This window comes from Pseudopipra pipra, chromosome 6 (assembly GCF_036250125.1).
Source record: "Pseudopipra pipra isolate bDixPip1 chromosome 6, bDixPip1.hap1, whole genome shotgun sequence".
Classification (NCBI taxonomy): Eukaryota; Metazoa; Chordata; class Aves; order Passeriformes; family Pipridae; genus Pseudopipra; species Pseudopipra pipra.
The window spans coordinates 59,964,952-59,986,058 of NC_087554.1; the positions used below are offsets into that span (position 1 = coordinate 59,964,952).

Here is a 21,107-nt window from a genome sequence, read left to right on the forward strand (position 1 = left end):
ACAGGTCTTCATAGTTAAGCAGGAATTTTAAACTGCAAAATATGAAGTCAAGGTTCATTCATTCTGCATTTATCTTGGTGTAATTATATCAGTAATATTACTACTATATGTCCAAGAAAGGAGGGGAAGATTAGGAGTGGAAAAAATGATCTCTGGCCTGATTAAGTCTTAAGAGCTACGGTTTTGTAAAGTATGCTATAAAACAGAAGAGGGTAGTTACTGTCTTGCCCATAAATACCCATCAGCTCCTAGTTTTCCATCAATCACAATGTATCTGTACATGATTATAAACTCTAATTAACCAAAACCACCAGAAAGACATATTGTTTCTGTTGTGTGTTCATTCCCCCTCTATCACAATTTCTGTGGGAGACACGGTCATTACTGTCAAAGTCGTGTTAACATAAACCATTGGACACTTAGAGACTGGAATCAAAACTTATTCTTAACTTGTTCATAAACTTCTAACAGTCAAATCACAGTAAACTCAGCTTCTCTCAAGTCTGGCTACCTTGTACAAGCAGGTGTCAACTATCTCATTGCAAACTTTCTCAAGGTCATCAGTGACTTCAAGTCTGGATCTTACAAAGTCACACAGCTCTTCATTTCCCATAACATCCCAGATACCATCGCACGCCAGGATGATGAACTGATCGTCTTCTTCTGATCTCTCGATTTCATAGACTTCAGGCTCGGGTGAGACCAGCTGTTCTGTAGGACCTTTCCCATGGACACATTTGTAATCAAAGTCCCCAAGCGCCCTTGAAACAGCAAGGGAGCCGTTCACACGCTGAATCATTACGGAGCCACCTGCATTCTGTATGCGCTCCTTCTCCAGCGGATTGCTCGGTTTGTGATCCTGTGTGAAGAAGTGAACCTTCCTGTTTCGACAAAGCAACCCTCTCGAGTCTCCACAGTTGATGAAGTATGTGTGTTGGGGGGAAATCATGACACCCACAGCTGTTGACCCACTTCTGTCTGCGCCATGTTTCTTCTCCGAGATGACTCTCATGTGTTCATCAATTTGCAGAAAACCTGTTCTGATGCCGCTCTTTACACTTTCCACAGATGGTGGCCCATCTGGCCCTTTAAAATCCTGGTTGCTCGTGATGTGATCTAATAAATGCTCACAGCAGTACTTGGCAACCTGTGATCCAGCGTGCCCATCATATACAGCAAAAAACGACCATCCATCAAGTCCGTTTGGCAAACCGATCACGGCCGTGTGTGCGTCCTCCATCTCCACGCGCCAGCCCTGCATGCTGCTCAGGCCGTAACGGAGCCCGTTCCCTTGCCCCTGGGCATTATGCTTCTCCATCTTTGGCTTGTCTAAAAATGCTCCCATGATGACCTTCCTTCAGTTCTGCAAGGAAGGAAAAAAAAAAAAAAAAAAAAGAAAAGGATTATTAAGATATTTCCTTGTTTGAAAATCCTACTGGAAGCTGTTAAATAATGGCACAAATAATGTTAAGATGACAAAACACCAGAGCTATAAAGCTAAGATTTTTCTGTGTCTCGAGTCAAATCTGCATTGCTTTCATCTAATTTAAACAAGGGCACTACTACTAGCTGAAATGCACTTTTCCTATTTTTGTATTTTCAGCTGTTTTACTTGAAAAATTTATATTCCACTATCATTCATGGTTCTGACAAAAGCCTCTAATATAAGTATGTATGAAATCAGTTTCAAAGAGGACTTGTTCACTGGCACACATCTGAATAGCTGTTCCCTGCGATTACTGAGCCATGAAAGAGTTCAATGTTTCCAGAACAGTGGCATTCCCTAGATCCCTACCTGCTGGCCACAAATTCCTGCTCGAACTCTGCTTTCCTCATAGTGATGGGGAAGTGAAAGCAAACTGATTAGCTTTTCTTTTAGGGGGGCAGGTTCAGGGGGTTTTGGTTTGGTTTGGTTGTTTGGTTGGTTTTTTTTTTAAACAGATAAATGATCTCAGTGACCAAGACGATGCCAGAGTCTGTGTAAAGGAAAAAGCAACACTGGATAATCTAGGAGCAGGGCTGGGAAGGAACAGAGCAGCTGTCCCTTTAGGCAGCAGCAAGCCATTAGTTTGGCTCAGCCATCTTGTGAAAGCTCATCCTTAGATTTTCAGTTAAATTACGCAGCAAGCTTCTCAGATGTCTGTGCTGCAGATTTACTTAAAACCTTAATGTATTCATGCTTCACTGAAAGACAACTGCCCCTAACAAGTCTGAGGAAATCTGTTTGGAAATAAAATCGCATGCATTGTAAATTCATGTGTGAATCGAGATTCAAGCCAGACCAATACACTGCACACCCTCTCCTCCTCCACCTCCTCATTGGGATGTGATGCAGCAAATATTTGTGCTTAAGAGAATAAGAGTTATATTTGCAGGCAGCGTCAACTGACTGGTTTATCTTCATGGCTTTCACACCCTAACCATCCAACCCACCCTTCTAATCCACATCGGGTTATTTGTGCATTCATTATTAAAAAACCATACAAAATAGGTCACACATTTTACATACTTGCAAATTGTGCCCTGGGAAGCATCAAAGACTCTGCAAATCACTGTTATACAATGCAAGGTAATGGAACAGGATTATGAGCTTTTCTACTTGAAGACAGTGGGCAAAAATTAACTGTGAGAAGAGATTCTGAAGCACATTTTACCTGAGGCCCAACTAAGCAGCTGCACTAGCAGAAAAATCAGTACACCAGGGGCTTTAGAAATCTTTAACTTGCATGTGGAATATATTTGACCAGTTTTCTAAGTGACCACATCACTTTTCGATAACATCACTTTCTAATGCAATACAGCACCAGCTCTAAGTGACACCATACATCCAACAAAGCTTTTCACATAGCTTTTTTTCCAGCCACTATCAACCTTTCTAAAACATCTGTGTTAGAATAAACAGTCAAGAAATGTTTATATTTGATCTCACCACAACAGTGATTCAAATGTGAGGCACGGGGACTGGTTATACACTCTCTGGCTCACATGCTTTGTTAACAAAAACAAAACACATACTTCAGCGGTATGGAGGTGGCAGCAGCAGCAATACACCTCTGCTTCCTCTCACCCAAACCCTGCTCTGAAGTTCTGTCTCTTCTCAAGCAAACAAGAGATATTGATGCCCAAGCAAACTGTAACTAACCAACAAAACAGAGTGTGTACTGAGCGTGTCTTGTGTCCCAGCACATGCAGGAGAGGTTCACATTACTGCAGTTGCTAGGAAAAAAATATGACTTAGACTTTTTTATCTTCACATGCAACTCTACTGAAGTCAGAGTGATCAAAATAATTACAGAATGCTGCTACACATCACATGGGGAATTATTTTGCAGAATAATACTTTTTATTCATTCCACAATAGCAGCAGAGTTTAACACCTCACACTTTTTTACTGTCAAAGAGATCATAAAACAGAACGAAGATATTCAATTATTTCATCTTTAGAGCTCAAAAAGCAGAAACTGCCCAGGCAAATACCACATTTTCGTGAAGTATTTGACATTATTGGTGTGTTTGAAACAAAACAGAAAAGATTAAGAACAGGATACAGTTAAACTGACCACAAGCACTGTCAAAATTTGGATGTCAAAACTGGCAGTGTTCCTTCTGATCTCTCACCTTACTAAGTACACAAGATCCAGAGTTGTGCTTTGTAAGCAGTCTGTCCTATTTAGTAGTTTATCATGTAAACCCCAATAAAAATACACACAGACAGGCCACATGAAGTTTTAACAACTCCTACAGAACTGGCAGAACACTTCCAAAGTTAACAAATCCACTCTCCATTTAAAACCCACATTGCCTCATCCCTCCCCAGAAGGTAACCTGAAAGCTGAGGCTCTTCTAAATTAAGCCTTGCAGGTGAGATGTTGACCCGGGATCCTTCAAGGGCGTGAGTTCCCACCATGGATGCAAATACAAGCAGGCAGAAGTAAAACCACAATGTGGTCATGCAACAACCCCTTTGGAAATTATCCCCAGCCCATGGCATGAAGTGATCACCTGCAGAAACTGCAACAACAGAGTGTACTTGTCGTCCCTGCAACACTCCAGCCAATCATACTTCCACCAGAACTTCAGTTCTAAACCTGCAGGAAAGGAGGCCAAGTTTTTAAAATCTCACTATATCCAAAGAGAAAGCATCATTTACTTGTGGATAGAATGAACATGCCAGGCTTTTAGGTTTTTCCTGGAATTTCAATTCTCATTCAGAAAAAATTGAGTCAAATATGACCAATCTCTGCTTAGGAGTTGGAAGCTACCTGCTACTTCTCTCCCCACACCCTTAAGTGTGGTTAAAACCTGAAGAATTTAGAGTGTCTTGGTTAGGAAAAAAAATAATCTTAGTTTTAAAAGAAGGGACAGACACACACACAAAGACTGATGTAAGAAAGCCGTGCCTCCTTCCTACTAAAAATACTTTTTAGACTTGTTTTTGAGTACTTATCTACGGAAATATCTTTCACACACCAGTGTCTACCTAAATTACCAGTACAGTTTTTCATTCTTTGATGAGGTGCTTTGTGCACTACAGTGATTAAGTTGGAATGACACCTTTGGTTAAGCATTTAACTCTGTATGCAAATCTGATTAACCTATAGCAGTGCAAGTGCCCAAGTTACAGCATGACTTTGTTATGTAAAAACACTACAGAGACGTCAGACCCAGAACACACTGGGTGCACCATGTGCAATACATAAAGGAACAGATCCTGAACATGGCCTAACTCAGCCACTCTTTTTATTTCTTTAGTCATCTTTCTTAAGAGGAGTCCTCATTTTATGACCTTCATTCTCCAAATAATTCTACTACCCTTTCCCTTCTTAACCCAGCCACACATTTCTACAATCATGTTAGAAAACTGGTCTCACAGCAGGAGATAGAACCAGTCCTCTACTCTGGAAGCCTCAGCTTCTGGGATGCTTGAATAATTCACATGTGCTAAAGGAGAAGACATTTTCCTGCTCCTATTAATGGCAAAGTAAGAGAAAATGCACTTTAACCATAAAGTTTAGTGGCAAAGATACACCATCCACTTTTATTTTCTTAGAGAAGGACCATTCTGAACAGTACTATAAGGGTGGTGCCTCATAAAAAGATCAGAGGTGCAACATTTTCTTCAGAAATGGTAACTAACACATCTAGCACAGCAAATGCCACAACAATTAGCCAAGCAAACTTCGATTTTAATCTAACATGATTCTTTGTTTACCATCTTCATATCACGGACTTGCATTAGTTTTATGTCCTAAAAAAGAAGAGCTTTCTGCAGTCAAAGTTTCTGGATTTTGGCTCTGAAGAACAGAGAGGCTTCTGAGCAAAGCTAGAAGTGAAAATGGACCCCTGTGAACAGAAACAAATATGCAGGAGATGCATCTGTGAGTGCATTTAAACCCTGAGTTCTGAAACCCTGATTTTGTGGAGGTCAAACTGAAGGACAGCATCTACAACAAGTGCACGGAGAACTCAAGCTGCAGTTTGCAGACTGCAGGAAAAGCAAGAATACTGTACAGGGCCTATAAAAATCAACACAAGTAACAAGACCTTGGATAAAGCACAAGAGTGCCAAAATTCAAAGGACTGCAGCATTAGAAACAAAATTGGAATAATGAATGGAGCATGCCAAAGAGTCAGTAGCTAAAACTCCTTGAAAATAGACACAACTGGAGAACAGAGTGGCAAAGAAAAGGAGAGTAATTAGTATACCAGACCATGGACAACCAGGGACAACCACAGATACAACACTGGAATGCATGAAATCTCTTTGCCCCTTCATTTGTTCCTCAAATTGTGCTATCCAGGCAGCACAACTGTAATGCCCATTCTGATACACTGGAAAATAAATTTTACTGTTTTGGTATTTACTTATTGATTTGCTTGAAGGTTCAAGTGAAGGTAAGTCCTACATTGTTCACAAAGGACAGTTAATGTAACTCCACATACCTCTATAAAAATACAATTTATTTTTCCAAGGAATCTGGACAAGGATTTGATCGTTTCGTCCAAGAAAACTAACCACCCCCATCCGAAACTTCTACTTCAACAATATGTAAATTAATAATCCTCTTAAAACAATGTGCAACTTGTATTCCTTCCACTAGGATAAGCTGCTTATATGAACCACACTGAAGTCACAGGCACTTGTTCTAACTAAGCTGAGAAATACCCCCATACTCCAATTTCCTGGAACAATTCTCTCAGTGACATTACAACCCGTGTGTTGTAATGAGCACCATAAAGAAAGATTACAACCTTTACTTGAACTGCAGGACACAGAGCAAGTCACCAAATTATACAGACTGCTACTGAATAGAAAAAGGGCATTTGTTCAACTTCAACTCCAGCCTGATCCGCAGAATTTTCCCCTCTGCCTTAAGCAGGCTGGATGCAGTAGCCAGACAGCATGGAATTGTGCAAACGTGGAAACATTTTCAGGAGTTAGAGCCTGTTGAATGAAAAACTGACAGAATGTGCTGGATGCCCCAAATCAATTAATTTTAACAAACAACATGTCAGAGATCATCCCAGGGATCAGAAGAATGACTAAAATAAAGCAGAACACGCAGATGAGGAGACATAATTACACCACAGTCATGGGCTGAATGAAGTCATGAAAAAGCTTCTTGCCAATGAAACTATTTAAAAACTATTGGAGGCTATATGACTGAGTTCTGGCACTTACAGCTCAAAACAGCAGTAAAATACTAAAAAATTACAGCTGATGTTTCTGAATGTGTACTTTCAAATACAGGAATAAATGGCCAACTAGGAGACATGAATTTTCTATGAAAAAGATGTAAAAAAAAATAATAAATACAGAAGCAGGGCTATTTGAATAAACATGGACTAACACAGAATTTCCTCACCAGAACATTTGCTTCTTAGGGATGCAACTGTAGTCTGTGTTACACTGCAGTAAGACAACGGTGAAGGGAAGAACATAAGAAACTACCCATGCTTCTAATAACACCAACAATTTCTTGGTTTAGGAGAGATGTAGGAGCTGTGGCATGTGGCAGACAAAGGGAACAGGAAAAGGCAGACAGCTGGAAACATTAGTTTAAAGAAAGTAAAGAGAAATATCAAAACTCTCAGAAACAAGCCTTTGGACACGCAAGAACATCTACACATGGATGCAAGTGAAAGACAGGGCAGAAAAAAAAAACCAACCCAGAGTAAGCAAGTTAATGACTTTGTGTGTATGAGGGAAAGTATGAACTGCTCCAAACTTTCTCAACTTACCCTCCCTCTCTCCTGGTAATTAAAACGCAACAGTGACTGCAATTACAACTTCCCAGCACAGCAGAAAACACTAAATCCCTGCACCTCTGCTACCAACACCTCCGAGCTCTGACCATTTAATAGCTGGTCCAAGGCACGGCCATTTCACCAAGCTGGGCTGTTTTGCAAGTTCTTTTCTTTTTTTGAACATAACTTCTCTTCTGCTCAAAATCCCTTCTCCTTCCTAGGAGCTGACAGCCTTTCCAAATGCCTCCCTGTACTAAGCAGCAAAATATTTTATCCCACGTGGTGTGTATGGCAGGGCAGGTAGGATTTAGGAGAGGATTATTAAAGCCTTCTGGAACACAGAAGGTAACCATTCCTGAGTTAACACCCTCCCTCCAACAACATGTTTCAGCTTCTTCTTAAAACATCATTTTCTGCTCCTACCTACCCTTCCTGTAGACAACTAAACCTGTTCCAAGGTTAAACCAGAAGCTTCTCAGTATGAATGTGTTTTGGCTGAGGTTCAAACTCTCTCCAGCGGAGAGATGTGTAATCTGATTTCTGAAAAAGGAAGCCCTGGACATTGAAAAAGATAATTCGCCTCTAACAAATTGTTCCTGTAGAAATTTGGAAGACAGTGATGTAGTTTCAAGATTTCTTTATGGAGTTAATTTTGCAATATGGTCAGTTACTGAAGAAAATAATTTCTTTCCAGAATCAGTGAGACCACTGCTGGGAATGAAAAAAAAAAAATCACTACATTGATTCTGAGAGGAGTTACAACTTGCATCCACAAGCAGCAGTCACTTATCAGGATCCTAACATGACTGGCACCCTCAGAACACGACTAAGGGAGTATTTCTTGACCAAAATAGAATTTTTACTTCTTTCTAAATATTCATACTATAAATTACAAGTGGGAAAGCATAAAGAAAAAAAAACACACTAAGCAGCAGTACCAGAGCATGAGCAGCCCAATCACCATGAAAAACTATGTAGACAACCAAAATAGCACAAACAAGTACTATGAAAATCAATGAGGTAACTCTGCATAAATTCATATGCTGCTGTCTGAACAGTATGAGAATGAAAACACCAAGGTCCTTGCTTGAAAGCATTAATAAGCAAAAAACATGCCCATGCTGGTGGTTAGTTCAGCACCTTTCTGGTTATACTTCATTTTCCCAAGATTTCTTACTTAAAAGTGTAGGAAGATAAACAAAAGACACCCATTTTAGACAGTAAGCCTAGACAACCCCTTTGTTAATAGGACAGACACTCCTGCAGACTCCAGCCAAAATTCAAAGCCCCATTGAAGCAACTGCAAAAAAGAAGTGGAAGATCCAAGGAAGCTGCAGTCCCTGTAGACAGAAGTCAGGAGAAAGAAAGGCCTTGCTTCATTTTATACATCAATGAGATGCAGTAAGATTCAAATTTTTTGAAAGAGCAAGGCAAAGAAATAAATTGTAAGGGCTCCAACCGAACTGCTCATGTCAGGGCTACGCAGCCATTCCAACAGAACCACGCACAGCAACAGTTTCACCACAAAGAAAACACGGGTGAAAAGGAAACAAAAAGACAACCCAGAAGAATGGAGCCACAGAAATCACGAAAGTTGATTTACAATTTTTTCCAGTATTTGTAATACCACGAGTGCTCTGCCACTGTCATCTCTCATCATGACAGATCATTACCCCACTCCTGGACACTGCAGGCCTAATTGAAAATTCTTACTTGAGTACAAGCCACCTAAAGTCCAAGAATTTTAAACCTGACCATACCAAAAGCTTCAAATAATAGCTAAAACACTCCTATTCTTTAATTTCTTTTTTTGATCTCTCATTTACAGTCTCAGCATCTTTGTTCACTGTACTACCAATCACAAAATTCCTGCCATTTAAAAAAAAAAGTTTAAGATTCATAGAGGAATGCTTTATTTAGTGGAAGAATCACATCATTCCACTACTATTTCTGTGTCAGAAAGAAAAAAACAAACCCAACCAACCAAAAAGCATTTGCTTTTTTTTATCAAGTTCAGCTAAACCTATTTAGAAAAATCGAGACAGAATTGGAGTCAGAGCCTGTCCTGCCACTATCCCAAAAGAGGAAAGTGAAGATATTTGTTGAAAAGCCTCAAGACCAGGATGGCTTATTGGAATAGCCAGAACTGCTCAGGAGGTTCCAATGTGACTGAAGTCAAGCTGCTGCCAATTTGTCTTTGTGTTTTAGCTGAAGTGTTAAAATAACCAGGAAAAGGATGCTCCACGGAAAAAGGTCCCAATGGGATTATTCACTGAGACGCAAAAAACAAAAGGAGGCTCGAATAACTACAATTTAAAAAACAACAACACAGCAATTGCATTAACTGAACTATTCCTGAAATATGGAAACAAAAATTACTCACAGTCACTTTCAGTTCAGGAAACTGCCACGTTTTTTACAGCCGGTATTGTTGTCTGTAGTAATGTGTACAGGTTCTTATAAACCCCCTCCATCCGTCTGTCATACTGATTCACTGATAACCTCACCACAAATGATTTGAAAATTAAGTTAATACAGTCCTATATACTTCAAGAAAACTGAACACACGGACTCATCCCACAACCTGCTCTTTAATTTTTCCTCCCTGTGCCTCCAGTTTCTCACCAAGGTCACTGCTCCCTTTAAAAAAATAATTATTTAAAGCTTTCAAACTTCAGATCTTCCTAACTTCAACCACCTGTTTGTGATTTGTCTGATGAGCCATTTATTTATCAATATGGAAGAATGAGACCCAAGTGAAAAAAATAAAGTTTATACACATAGTGCCTGGGAATAAAATAAACTATTTAGAGAAAATGCCATCAGTATGTATGTGCCCAATGATTAGAAGATGATGTTTGTATGAAGGCCCCAAAATTTCCTGTTTAGTCAAGTACTCAGTATTATGAAATAATACACAAGCAATTTCCCAGTGCTTTCACTTTACATGAAAATATTAGTGGGGTTCTGATCTCAGCAATATTAACACTATTCTGGTGAGGCTACAGGAAAAGCAGCTACAGGAGAGACTTAAAACCTGATGACTACACAAGGGAATCAAATGGTAATAAAATAGGAAATGTTGCAAAGTGTACAGCTGTAACCTGGCTCTGCTTGCAAGGAAATGACATCAAAACCATGCCAGGAGCACATTAAGACCTGGAAGTCAAATCCTCAAAGCTTAGGAAAAGCTGGAATTTGTTCATTTGTACATATACAGAGCTTTGATTTATAAAGCTCTTTTGCCCTCACGTCCCCAGCATTCCTTTGTTCATTAAAGAACAAAGTTAAAGGATGACTGCTGCAATAAAGTAGATTTTCTCCCCAAGACTGCATAAAAATATAAAAATGACATACCAAGATAAAACAAAAAACCCCTATTGTTTTAGCCTTTTATGCAGACAGAACCTTTTAGGACAGGTTTTCCTCTGAGGGAAACAGCGATTACCAAGTTCACTTCTATCAGTGCAGAGATGATTTGCCCCTGATGAACAAGGCAGTAAAGGTGCTCTGCTCAGTCCAAGAGTTCATCACAGCTCTAAACACTCTGATCACTGAATGAGGCCATTGCCAATTCACTTGTTCTTCAAAATATAAGCAGTGCTAATTTCCAGACTGCCCAAGCTCACAGGCCTCACTCTGCAGCCTCAGAACGGTTCTTTACACAGAGAAGCAGCACAATATTCTTAAGAAGGGTCTGTCCAAATACTCACTAGAATTGACTGGGGGAACCAGAAAATTACTGATTGATAGAAACTGATTCATTCTTCATTAAATTTTCCTACAATTTAATGCTAAGTGCTTACCTGCCCACAGTTTTCCACATCCTGCACCCCTTTCAAAGACTGGGTTTTACTTAACAGCTGGAGAATTCCTTGAGCTCATCTCCAAACACAAAGAGCGTGGGCACAGTTTACATTTCTCGTGGCCATTGCCATTTTAGAGTAAAAAATTTCTAAGTAAAAAATACCACAGAATATTATGGACAAATTGCTCTGATATATGGTCAGGAATACAGGCCACCATTCAAATTCCAGAGCACAAGTACAGCTGGCAGTTAAAATGAACTGCACACATAGAGACAGAAAACCCTTCAAGTTACAGCTGAGGCCCAAACATGAGAACACATTTCATCCTCTAGGTCACAGTCCAGCAAGGCATTTAAGCATGAGAGCAACATCAGACATCTGAGTAGTCCCACATAATTCAGTTGCACGTGGAGTATCAGCACAAGCACACTGAAATGCTTTGATTTAAACTGCAGCTATCAAAATACAAGCCATGTTACATTTGAGTTTGTTGGGTTTGTAAACTATTATCTTCGAAGACTTTAGAGAGCTTTTTACCTACTAAAATAGTCTTACCTGAACTGAGAACTAATCTGTTTAGCAACAAAGAGGATAATGTACTTTTTCCCCTACGTGTAAACTGCTTTTCTCCACATTTCAATACTGAAACATGGTTAGCTAGTTTGGCTTTTTCCTTTGTATCACTCTTAAATGCTCCTTTGATATATATATACACATATATCCTGATACAAAGTTTACACTCTAAACAGTAGAAGTGTACTTCACTGGATGTGCCAATGAAGGAAGTTTTTATTCTGCTGTTTTAGTCACATCGAAACACTTTTTGAGAAGAGCTGTTAAAAAAAAATCTGAGTGGCTGTTTCACATATTTGTAAACACGCTCTGTTTTGCAGACTCCAGCAGCAAGCTGAAATACCCATCAGTGAATTTTACCAGTATATGTGTTTAAACACAAACAGAAATAGACAAATAAATAAGACAGAGACTTGACAGAAATCTGTAACTTAAATTTGTGGTTTAACACCAGTGGTTGCTACCTCTACTCAGGAACAAAAATCAGCCTGCTCACTCCCAAGGTATCACATTTGCTTTCTCCTCCTGCTCTGATTACAATTTTCTTGGTCTAAACATTCTTCCTCGTCTTAAGAGTCAAATGATTTACTCTGGCAATATTAAATCTTAATAAATGCTGAATTGTTCCTTCACAGACAGCAACATTACGAAGCTTCGAGTAGATAATTTTACCTCCACTGTGACCCACATCACGTCATGAATTCTCCTTAAACGTTATTTTTTAGCCTCTGGCTAATGGAATGTATCTAAAATGCCATAAAATGTAAATTTACCTGCATTCCCTGGACCTTCTAAATATCCCAAGAACACCGGCATTTTTTCAGGGATTACAAATTGTACACACATACTTGGTACTTTGCCATTCATTCAGTGAAGAGCACTAGAGTTAAGCATGTGAAATTTTACAGGGGTTTATTTCTTTTCCTAGTATTTTAAACTGAAACTTGGATCATGTGACTAAAACTACAGAGATCAGTGAGAATTCAGCAACAAAGTAGTATCCAAAAGGAGCTTAATTTTCAAAAAACCAAATGAGACTACAAGTTGCATCATTCAGAAAAAAAAAAGATAATAAGTCAATTTTTTTTTGAAGTAAAGTCAAGTATGATTAACGAGAAAAGAGGAGCAAAAATCACGAAGGGCCACATGCAGTAGCAAGAATAAATGCTGTTTGGCTCAGGTTTACCTATGATAAGCCACTACTGTCTTGACTTCAAACACTGCTACCAGTCAAGTCTTAAAAACGCCTCTGGTTTGCAGAGACAAAACGAATACAATTATTTTACAGTACTTTCCATTCCAAAACTTGCTTATTTAATAACACAACCTGCATCATTCCATCACTTGATTGCAATGCAGTTCTGCTTAGCCAATTATGTAAGTATTTTTTACATCAGAACAGACCTGAACACTTAAAAATTAAGTCAATAGCAACGTCAATATTTTTGTAAGAAATATGCCGTTCTTAAATGACTTTTATATTTAGGTCATCTTGTGAAAGAAGCTGCTTTATGTTCCATAGTTTCACTAAAAAGGAAAAGTGCAATAAGATCTCTTATTGACAGCTGCATTCAAAAACATACCAGTTACATAAGTTTGCAAATTATACTGTGACAGAGTTAAATTTCTAAGCATTTTAACGACAGTACTCAAAATGCTGTCTCAGCAAGAATGACTCAACTCCACCACATAAGCTGCACTCCAGATAAGAAGCAACTAGCTCGATTTTATAGAAAAAAAAATATTTAGTATTCTGCTTTAATTCAAATTGCCCTGAGTTGTGCTTGTTTAGACCTGCAAACTTCACCAGTCATTTGGCATTTCCATCTCTCCTCCTCTGTTTCAACAAAAGTAACTTAAGCTTACCTATAGACAGTTTAGGAAATACTTGGAACACAGGAATAGTTTTCGACTGTACCTCAAGGGGAGAGATTTGCCAGACAACCACCAACCAGAGGAATAAACCTGTAAATCAGAGCTAGGCCTTGCCTTTATACGACAAAAACATGGCTATGCCAAACAGTTAGAGAGGACAGAGCAGCTCTCTCCACATTTACCTGAGGCTTTTATCAGAGATCTCTGTGAGAAAAACATTAATAACTGGCATGATGCATCAGCAAGTCTTCTTACTCTTAGCCCAGTCTCATACACAAAAGGTAGACCCAGAAATGCCTGGAAGAGAAAACTTTAGGAGCAGCTGTCCCTACCCCAGGCAAAAATGCTGGTAACACCTACCAAAACTGTCCTTCAACACCTTCCTTGTGATTGATACTGTGATTGGACAGGTAAAGTGTAAAACTTCCCTGAGCCATGTTTCTTCCCCCATCCTGTGTCTCTGATGTCATTCATAGAAAAAACTATGAATAGTAACAGAAGGGAAGGTATCACAGAAGAAATGTGGGTAGAAATTGCACAATTCGTGGTCATTTGGCAACTCACGCAGGGTCCTGAGTAACAGCAGCCAACCAGCCTTAATTGCACTGGTACTTCACAAATCCTGCTTCAGCCACCTAACCACTGGAACAGCTCAGCAAAGTGCTACACGGGTTCACATTTGGGAAGTTATTTCCTAGAATCACAAGACTTAGAACTCCTACTTTATAAATTCATTCTGTTTACTCTGATGCTAAACATCCCAGTCTAAGGAAAACATATCACCTACCTTCCTTCTAGCTACTGCTCTCGGTGGTCTAAAATCACCTTCTGCTTAAAAAAAAAATAAACCCAAAAAATTCTTTTGGATGCCATACAGGACCTTAAACCTTAAGGTTACTAGACAGGCCCTCAATGAACAGCACTTTCTCATTTGACAGAAGGTACAGCTCTAAAAAAAAAAAATCTAGTTCTTCCCAAGTATTACTGTAGACTTAAACATTAGTTTTGCTACAACGAAAATTTTGCCATCCACATGGGCAACGCTGAAATATTTTAATCGTACTAAATAAATACAAATACGTATCGAACAGACGTCTGCAAAATCAATTCCCGTGAAAAACTATTAACCTCCAGCCGGTCTTAAAGCTGTATCACAGCCACTAGCACACAATCTAATGTAACAAAAAGCTTCAGACGTATGCTCAGAACCTCTGGCATTTCACACGCAAGCCCAATTAACCCAGCACAACTTTCTCATGCGGGGGGGGAGCGCTCGGTTCCACGGACTTTTACCACGCAGGCCGTGACAGATCACAGACCGTCACAGCGCAACCTTTGCTCAACGACATTGTTTTCAAAGGCACCGAAATCTCTCCCGAACTTTAAAACGCCCGAAAGGCGTTGGCGAGGGGAAGCCGCCCCGCTGCATCACTGTGTCACTATTCGGGGAGCGCTTGATGCTCCGACCCTCGCCAGGGTGGGGTGCTTTATAAATAGATGCGTGGTGGTTTTTTTTTTTTCCTCTCCTTCCCCAGTGCCGTGCCCCGAGCGTTTGGGTGGCGATGGGAGAGAGCAGGCTGTTTATAGCCTTTTATTTAATGAACTCCGGGCGAGGGAAGAAGGGGGGGGCAGGGAGAAAGGGAAAGCTGCTGGTTTTCTACCTGAGCCAGGCCCAGCCCGCGCTGCTCGCCCTCCTCTCCCGGTGCCCGGGGGGGGCTGCGGGGACACCCCCGCCCTCAGCCCCTCAGTAGGCGCTGCAATGCAGGGGCTGCTCGGGGGGATCCCGGCAGCGGCGTTATCCCAGCGGGATCGCACCCCCATCGCCGTTCCCATTCCGATTCCATCCCGGCTGTGCCGCCGGGGATGGCGCCGGGCTCCTCACGCCGCCCCCCCGCCCCCGCGCAGCCACCCCCGGTTGTTTACGGGCCCCGCCGCCCCCTCACGGCGCAGCGAACACTCACCGCCCCGGCCGCGGGGTCTGCGCCGGCTCCGCGGGCAGGGCCGCGCTCCCGCTCCCGGCGGTGAAGGACGGGGACAAGGAGGAGGAGGAGAAGGAGGAGGAGGAGGAGGGGGGCACCCGGCTGGCGGCCTCGCCTCAGCTCATTCACAGGGCGGCTCTGTGCCCAGGGGGAGCCCAGCGCTCATCTCGCCCCCACCGCCGCCGCCGCCGCCGGCCCCCCCCTCCGTCCCCGGGTCCCCCGTCCCCCCCCGGCCCGAGATGCCCCCGCGCCCACCCGCGCAGCGCCCCCGCGGAGCGCCGGCCGCGGACGGACGGACGGACACACGGACGGACACACGGACGCTCTCGCGCTGCGCCGCTGCCGCCGCCGCCGCCTCCGCCCCTCTGCGCAGGCGCGCGCGCCGCAGGGGAGGGAAGGGGGAAGGTGGGGAGGGGGGGGATGAGGAGAGACGGGAGCGCGCGCGCGCGCGCCCCAGCGCGTCCTTTCCCTCCTCGTTCTCACCCTCGTTAAAAACAAAAAACAAAAAAACAAACACGAAACACTTCCCCTCCCCTCCCCAAAAGAAAATAAATAAGCGTCAAACGGAGGTTTTTCGTGGGGTTAAAAAAAAAAAAAAAGGAGGGAGAGGAGGGGAAAAAAAACCCCCAGCGCACCACGGCGGGTACCCGGATGTGGGAGCGGGGCCGTTACGGGTATTACATCACCCTCCGCCCCGGGTCCCGCGCCGCGCCGCGCCTGCGCGGGACCGGCGCGAGGGGCGGTGACGTCATCGGCCCCACCCCTCTCCCTGAGGGATGAGAGCGACGCGAGGGTGGGAGGTGGCAGCTCCTGGTTGGGATCCTTGTCCCGATCTCGGTCCCGGGCCCGTGGCGGCAGTAGCTCAGCCCACCTGACGGCGATGGAGCGGGCGGGCGGTGGGTCCCGAGGCGCTGGGGGCATCAGCTTCGTCTCCCTGAATCACAAAATCAGTTAGGTTGGAAAAGACCTCTGAGATCATCTATGATCCAACACCACCATGTCAAACAGACCATGGCACCAAGTGCCACGGACAGTCTTTCCTTCAACACTTCCAAGGACCGAGACCCCGCCGCCTCCCTAGGCAGCCCATTCCAATGTCTAATCGCCCTTTCTGCGAGGAAATTCGTCTTGATGTCCAACCTAAACCTCCCCTGGCGCACTTTAAGACTGTGTATCCTGGTTCTGAGCGATATCCTCTTACCCGCCTGAACCGGAGCCCCGCAGATTTTCCCGCTGGAAGCACGACCGCTGGCAAAATCAGCAGCGGATTACCAGTAATGAACGCATAATGGGTTTAATAATCCCACGGTTTTCAGCCACCCTTTGATCAAGGCTGGCCTGTGGACAAAAGGGATGGCGGTGTGCTCAGGCTGTGGCAGAGACTCCCCCCGACAGCCTGCAGAGAACAAACTGAGAGGAAAAGCCTTTAAGACAGACCACTGTTTGGTCTCAAGAAAGGGGGGGGGATGCCTGAGGAGGCTGCGATGGGAGAGGGGTGGTTCGGGGGGGAAACTGCTAATTCCGGCAAGCCGTGGTTAAACCTTGTGGCTGGGGATTTCCGAGCTGGAGTGGGTGCCAGGAGGAGGGAGTGCTTCAAGGGGAGGATTAGGAATGCACCGGAGCTGCGAGGCTGTGAAGAAGGAATTGAATGCAAAGGGAGAGATGCTGAGGAGGACTGGGAAAGGTGAAGTGGGTGCTTAGCAAGCTTGTCTACTCTAGGTAGTTTCCATCTTAAACAGCGACGACAGCAAGCAGCCATACATGTAATGGCTTTACATCGAAAGAGAGTAGGTTTAGATTTGAAATTAGGATGAAATTCTTCACTGTGAGGGTGGTGAGGCCCTGGCACAGGTTGCCCAGAGAAGCTGTGGCTCTCCCACCCCTGGGAGCGTTCAAGGCCACCAGGCTGGATGGAGCTCTGACCAACCTGGTCTAGTGGAAGGTGTCCCTGCCCATGGCAGGGGGGTTGGAACGACATGGTCTTTTAAGGTCTCTTCCAACCCAAACCATTCTAAGATTCCCTAAGATGAATGTTTGGAAAGCCCTCCAATTGCTGGTTATGTTCCCATTGTAGATATCCATCGGTGCAACTTCATCAGGGACTGAGGGCAGTTTATCGAGGGCTTTTGCACAGATTAGACCAACAACATCAAAGCCCTACCCAGAGGTAGCTAAAAGAGCTGCGAAAAATCCAACAAAACCTCATAGTTGTGGGGCTTTCCTGTGATAGATAAACTGACCGTGTTTCGGCGCGATTACAAAATCTCCAGTTCCCGTTGCAGCCTGTGCCTGGATGGAATGTTTGGACCCAGACTCCCTGTATTCACCCCCATCGTGATCGTTATCACGATACTGAGCACCGCGGTATTGCTAATCGTTCTGTTAAAGTTTCAGGGCCTTTGATTTAGAAATTTCGGGCTTTTGTAGTTAAATGCAGTAAACTCTGTTAGTGGAAACAAACCTTTAGAGAGATTTAAATGCAAAATATACTGAAAATATGCAGCGTATTCCACAATGAAAGGGAGATTATGGAAGGTCGTGGAGTAATTCCCATAATCTCCATCAGTGCAATTTTGATTTTCTTTTTGGTATCCAAAGATAATTGACTACAATTTGAATGCAGTTCAGGCTTTTAAAGCTGCATTTCCCTTTCCCCTTGCCTTGCCTTGCTTGGCCTCGCTTTTCCTTGCCTTCCCTTCCTTTTTTTCCTTTCCCCCCCCCCACCAAATCTACAATATACAGACAAGGTAGAGGTTACACAGAATTCCTGCAGGCATGTGCCATGTTTCTTTAACCTCTACACTTAAACATAAATTTAATCTTTCACCCTCCTTTTCCACTTTAATAAATCTCTCCTAACACTTTGAATTATATACAATCATGGGTTTCATTTAGATTCCATGTTATCCACAGCTGTGTTTTGAGTGGTTTTTATTTTAAATAAAAGTGATTGAAAACATGGCTCTGCATATTGTTTTGTGATGTCCCAGTTTTAAGCTGCAGGAATGTAATGACAGCAGAGAGTTTGCTGCTGTCATTTTCTATTTATATGCTTTTTCAGGGGAAATTGGATGAAGTCAAATTACCACAATATTTTCTTAAAGTGTAACTTTTATTTAGTTTCCTAGTTTTGCTTGGCCTGTTGTACTGACAATGGTAATAAATATTTGCAAGAAGTTCAAACATCGCTTTTAATTAGGATAAAGCAGCTGTGTGTAACATACCCCTCTACTAAACTTATTTGTAGCTGATGAGACTACATCTCCCAGTGTACAACTCTTTATTTTCTCTTTAGCTGTTCATCAAGTTGTGATACAGATGGTTGGGACCTGTAGTCACTAGAGTCATTAGCACCACAGCAACAAGAACCATTGTGAAACTCAACACTGTATCATAAATCATTAATGAGTTATCGAGAAGAATCGTATTTCACTGTTTGGAACAAGAAAATTCTTTTAGCTTTATAGGGCACATTTAAAATGATGTGCTGCTCCACAATCTATTTTTAGAGAATATTATTTTTGGACAATGCTGTTTCCTGTCACAGCTTTAAAAAAGTCTTTAGATGGGTAGTAATTGCCAAGAGTATTTCTGAAAAAAAAAAATAAATCTAAGTATCTAAATAAACAGATATTTGCCACCTATACACATTTGGTTATTGCAGGCAGGAGGATGATTTTGTCCAATCTATTCATTAAAACTCAATTTAGAAAATTCCACACTTAGCCCAATGAAGCCGTTCCCAATGACATCATTTCCCATAAAAAGAGAAAATGGGACCGCAGTTGCTACTGGGATCACATGGCAATGTGCTTTTAGCTGCACTTTGGAATCAGTTTCCATCTGTAATGGCCATACTCTGGAGGAGCCTGCTGTAATCTGCCTGTTCTATTGCCCAACACTCCTGTTAACTCTTTCTGTTTTAATACCAGCGGGTTAAACTTCCTTTATTATAAGGTATATCATGAAGTATTGGAATTTTGTCTGTGTGTTCCTCAAACATGGGACATCCAGAACCAATATCACAGAGTCACAGAATAACTGGGGCTGACAATATAACCAAACTGGGACCTCTGGAGATCATCCAGTCCAACTCTCCTGTCAATGCAGGGTCAGCTGAGGCAGGTGACACAGGAACATGTCCGGGTGGGTTTGGAATGTCTCCAGAGAGGGAGACTCCACACCCTCCCTGGGCAGCTGTTCCAGTGCTCTGCCATCCTCAGTGTAAAGAAGTTCTTCCTCATATTGAAGTGGAACTTCTTGTGTTTTAGTTTATGGCCATTGCTCCTTGTCCTGTCACTGGGCACCACCAAAAAGAGCCTGGCACCATCCTCTCGGCACTTGCCTTGGAGATTTTTAAATGTATTAATGAGATCCCCACTCAGTCTTCTCCAGACTAAAGAGGGCCATCTCCCTCAGGCTCTCCTCATAAGAGAGATGCTCCAGACCCCACATCATCTTTGTGACCTCCACTGGACCCTCTCCAGTAGCTTCTTGTCTTTCTTGAGTGGTGGAGACCAGAATTGGGCACAAGTCTCCAAATATGGCCTCACTAGGGCAAAGCAGAGGGGGAGGATTACTGTTGTTACCATGAACTCTTGTATTGCACTGTTTACATTTCTTGACTCCTAAGTGAAAAAAAGCTACTTCTCTGAAACCTTGGTTTCAGGTTCCCTTACCTATTGTCCCTTTTTCTCCTCTCTTATATGGTCTGCCATGAATAGCTGACATAAGTGGGAAATAATACATTCGAAGTTACTTTGCAGCCTAAAAAGCTGTTAGACTGTGGGGTTTTGTTTTGTTTGGTACAGAATTTGTATCACCTAATAAATTCTCATCTAAATATCAGACATATAATCAAGCTGTTGTCCAGGCTGCCCTGGTGGAAGGAGAAGGAGACCTGCAGGTGATCATTATTCCCGTGCTTTCGCTGATGTCTGGAGCAGGTTGTGTGAGTTCTTTGGAGGTGACTTCTTTTGTCTCCTGTAGTTTCTGTGAGTAGAGAAGAAGCTGAGGTGACCACCTGGACTAGAACCTTCACTTTTAGATGGCTAAAATTAATAAATTATTTACCTGAGCTGCTTAGAAGTTATCTAATAGAAATCTTCATATTAATGATAAGTGTGGCCTGTAACAGTGTGATCTTGTCAAAACTTTATATTTGGCTTGGGAAGTACCGATGCCCTGCCCTATCCATTCTCCAGGGGGATGCTCCTATTTTTGGAATCTAAAAGCCAGCTGCATGACTGTGCTGCAGGCTTTACGTCTTCCCGGTGCTATTCCTGCAACATCCCGGTGTGATGACATCTGCAGGGATTTGCTCAGGCAGCTGTGCCACTGGGAACTCCATAAAATGCCAGTAGTGTAGCGATGATTAATAATCACACGATGTTTAAGTCATCCAAAGCACACACCTAGGGTGTATCCTGTATCCAAATGGAATTTATCTGAAGGATGTCACAAAGACTTCGGTCTTTTGAAGAACACCACATGCAAACGTCCTGCATTCTTGAAATGCAGCAGCTTTGATATAATTCACGTCCTGAAAAGTGCTTCCCAAACCGCCACACTTCGTCCCCTCTGAGAGGAGATCCATGCTCCCCTGATCTCTTTTAGAAACAAC

General features: G+C 42.6%; 1 protein-coding gene across 3 annotated transcripts in view; it reads right to left on the reverse strand.

The window, feature by feature from the left end:
• Window positions 1-15,697, reverse strand: part of PPM1A (protein phosphatase, Mg2+/Mn2+ dependent 1A) — a 34,713-nt gene extending 19,016 nt beyond the window's left edge. For 2 of the 3 annotated variants that reach the window (XM_064659459.1, XM_064659458.1), the window contains exons 1-2: window positions 15,467-15,697; window positions 512-1,363 (exon numbers count right to left, since the gene is read on the reverse strand). In XM_064659459.1, the coding sequence (XP_064515529.1) occupies window positions 512-1,345 (834 nt within the window). In that variant the 5' untranslated portion in view covers window positions 1,346-1,363; window positions 15,467-15,697. The remainder of the gene's footprint in view (window positions 1-511; window positions 1,364-15,466) is intronic. The other variant, XM_064659460.1, reaches the window with a different exon arrangement.
• Between the last annotated feature and the right edge of the window lie 5,410 nt (window positions 15,698-21,107).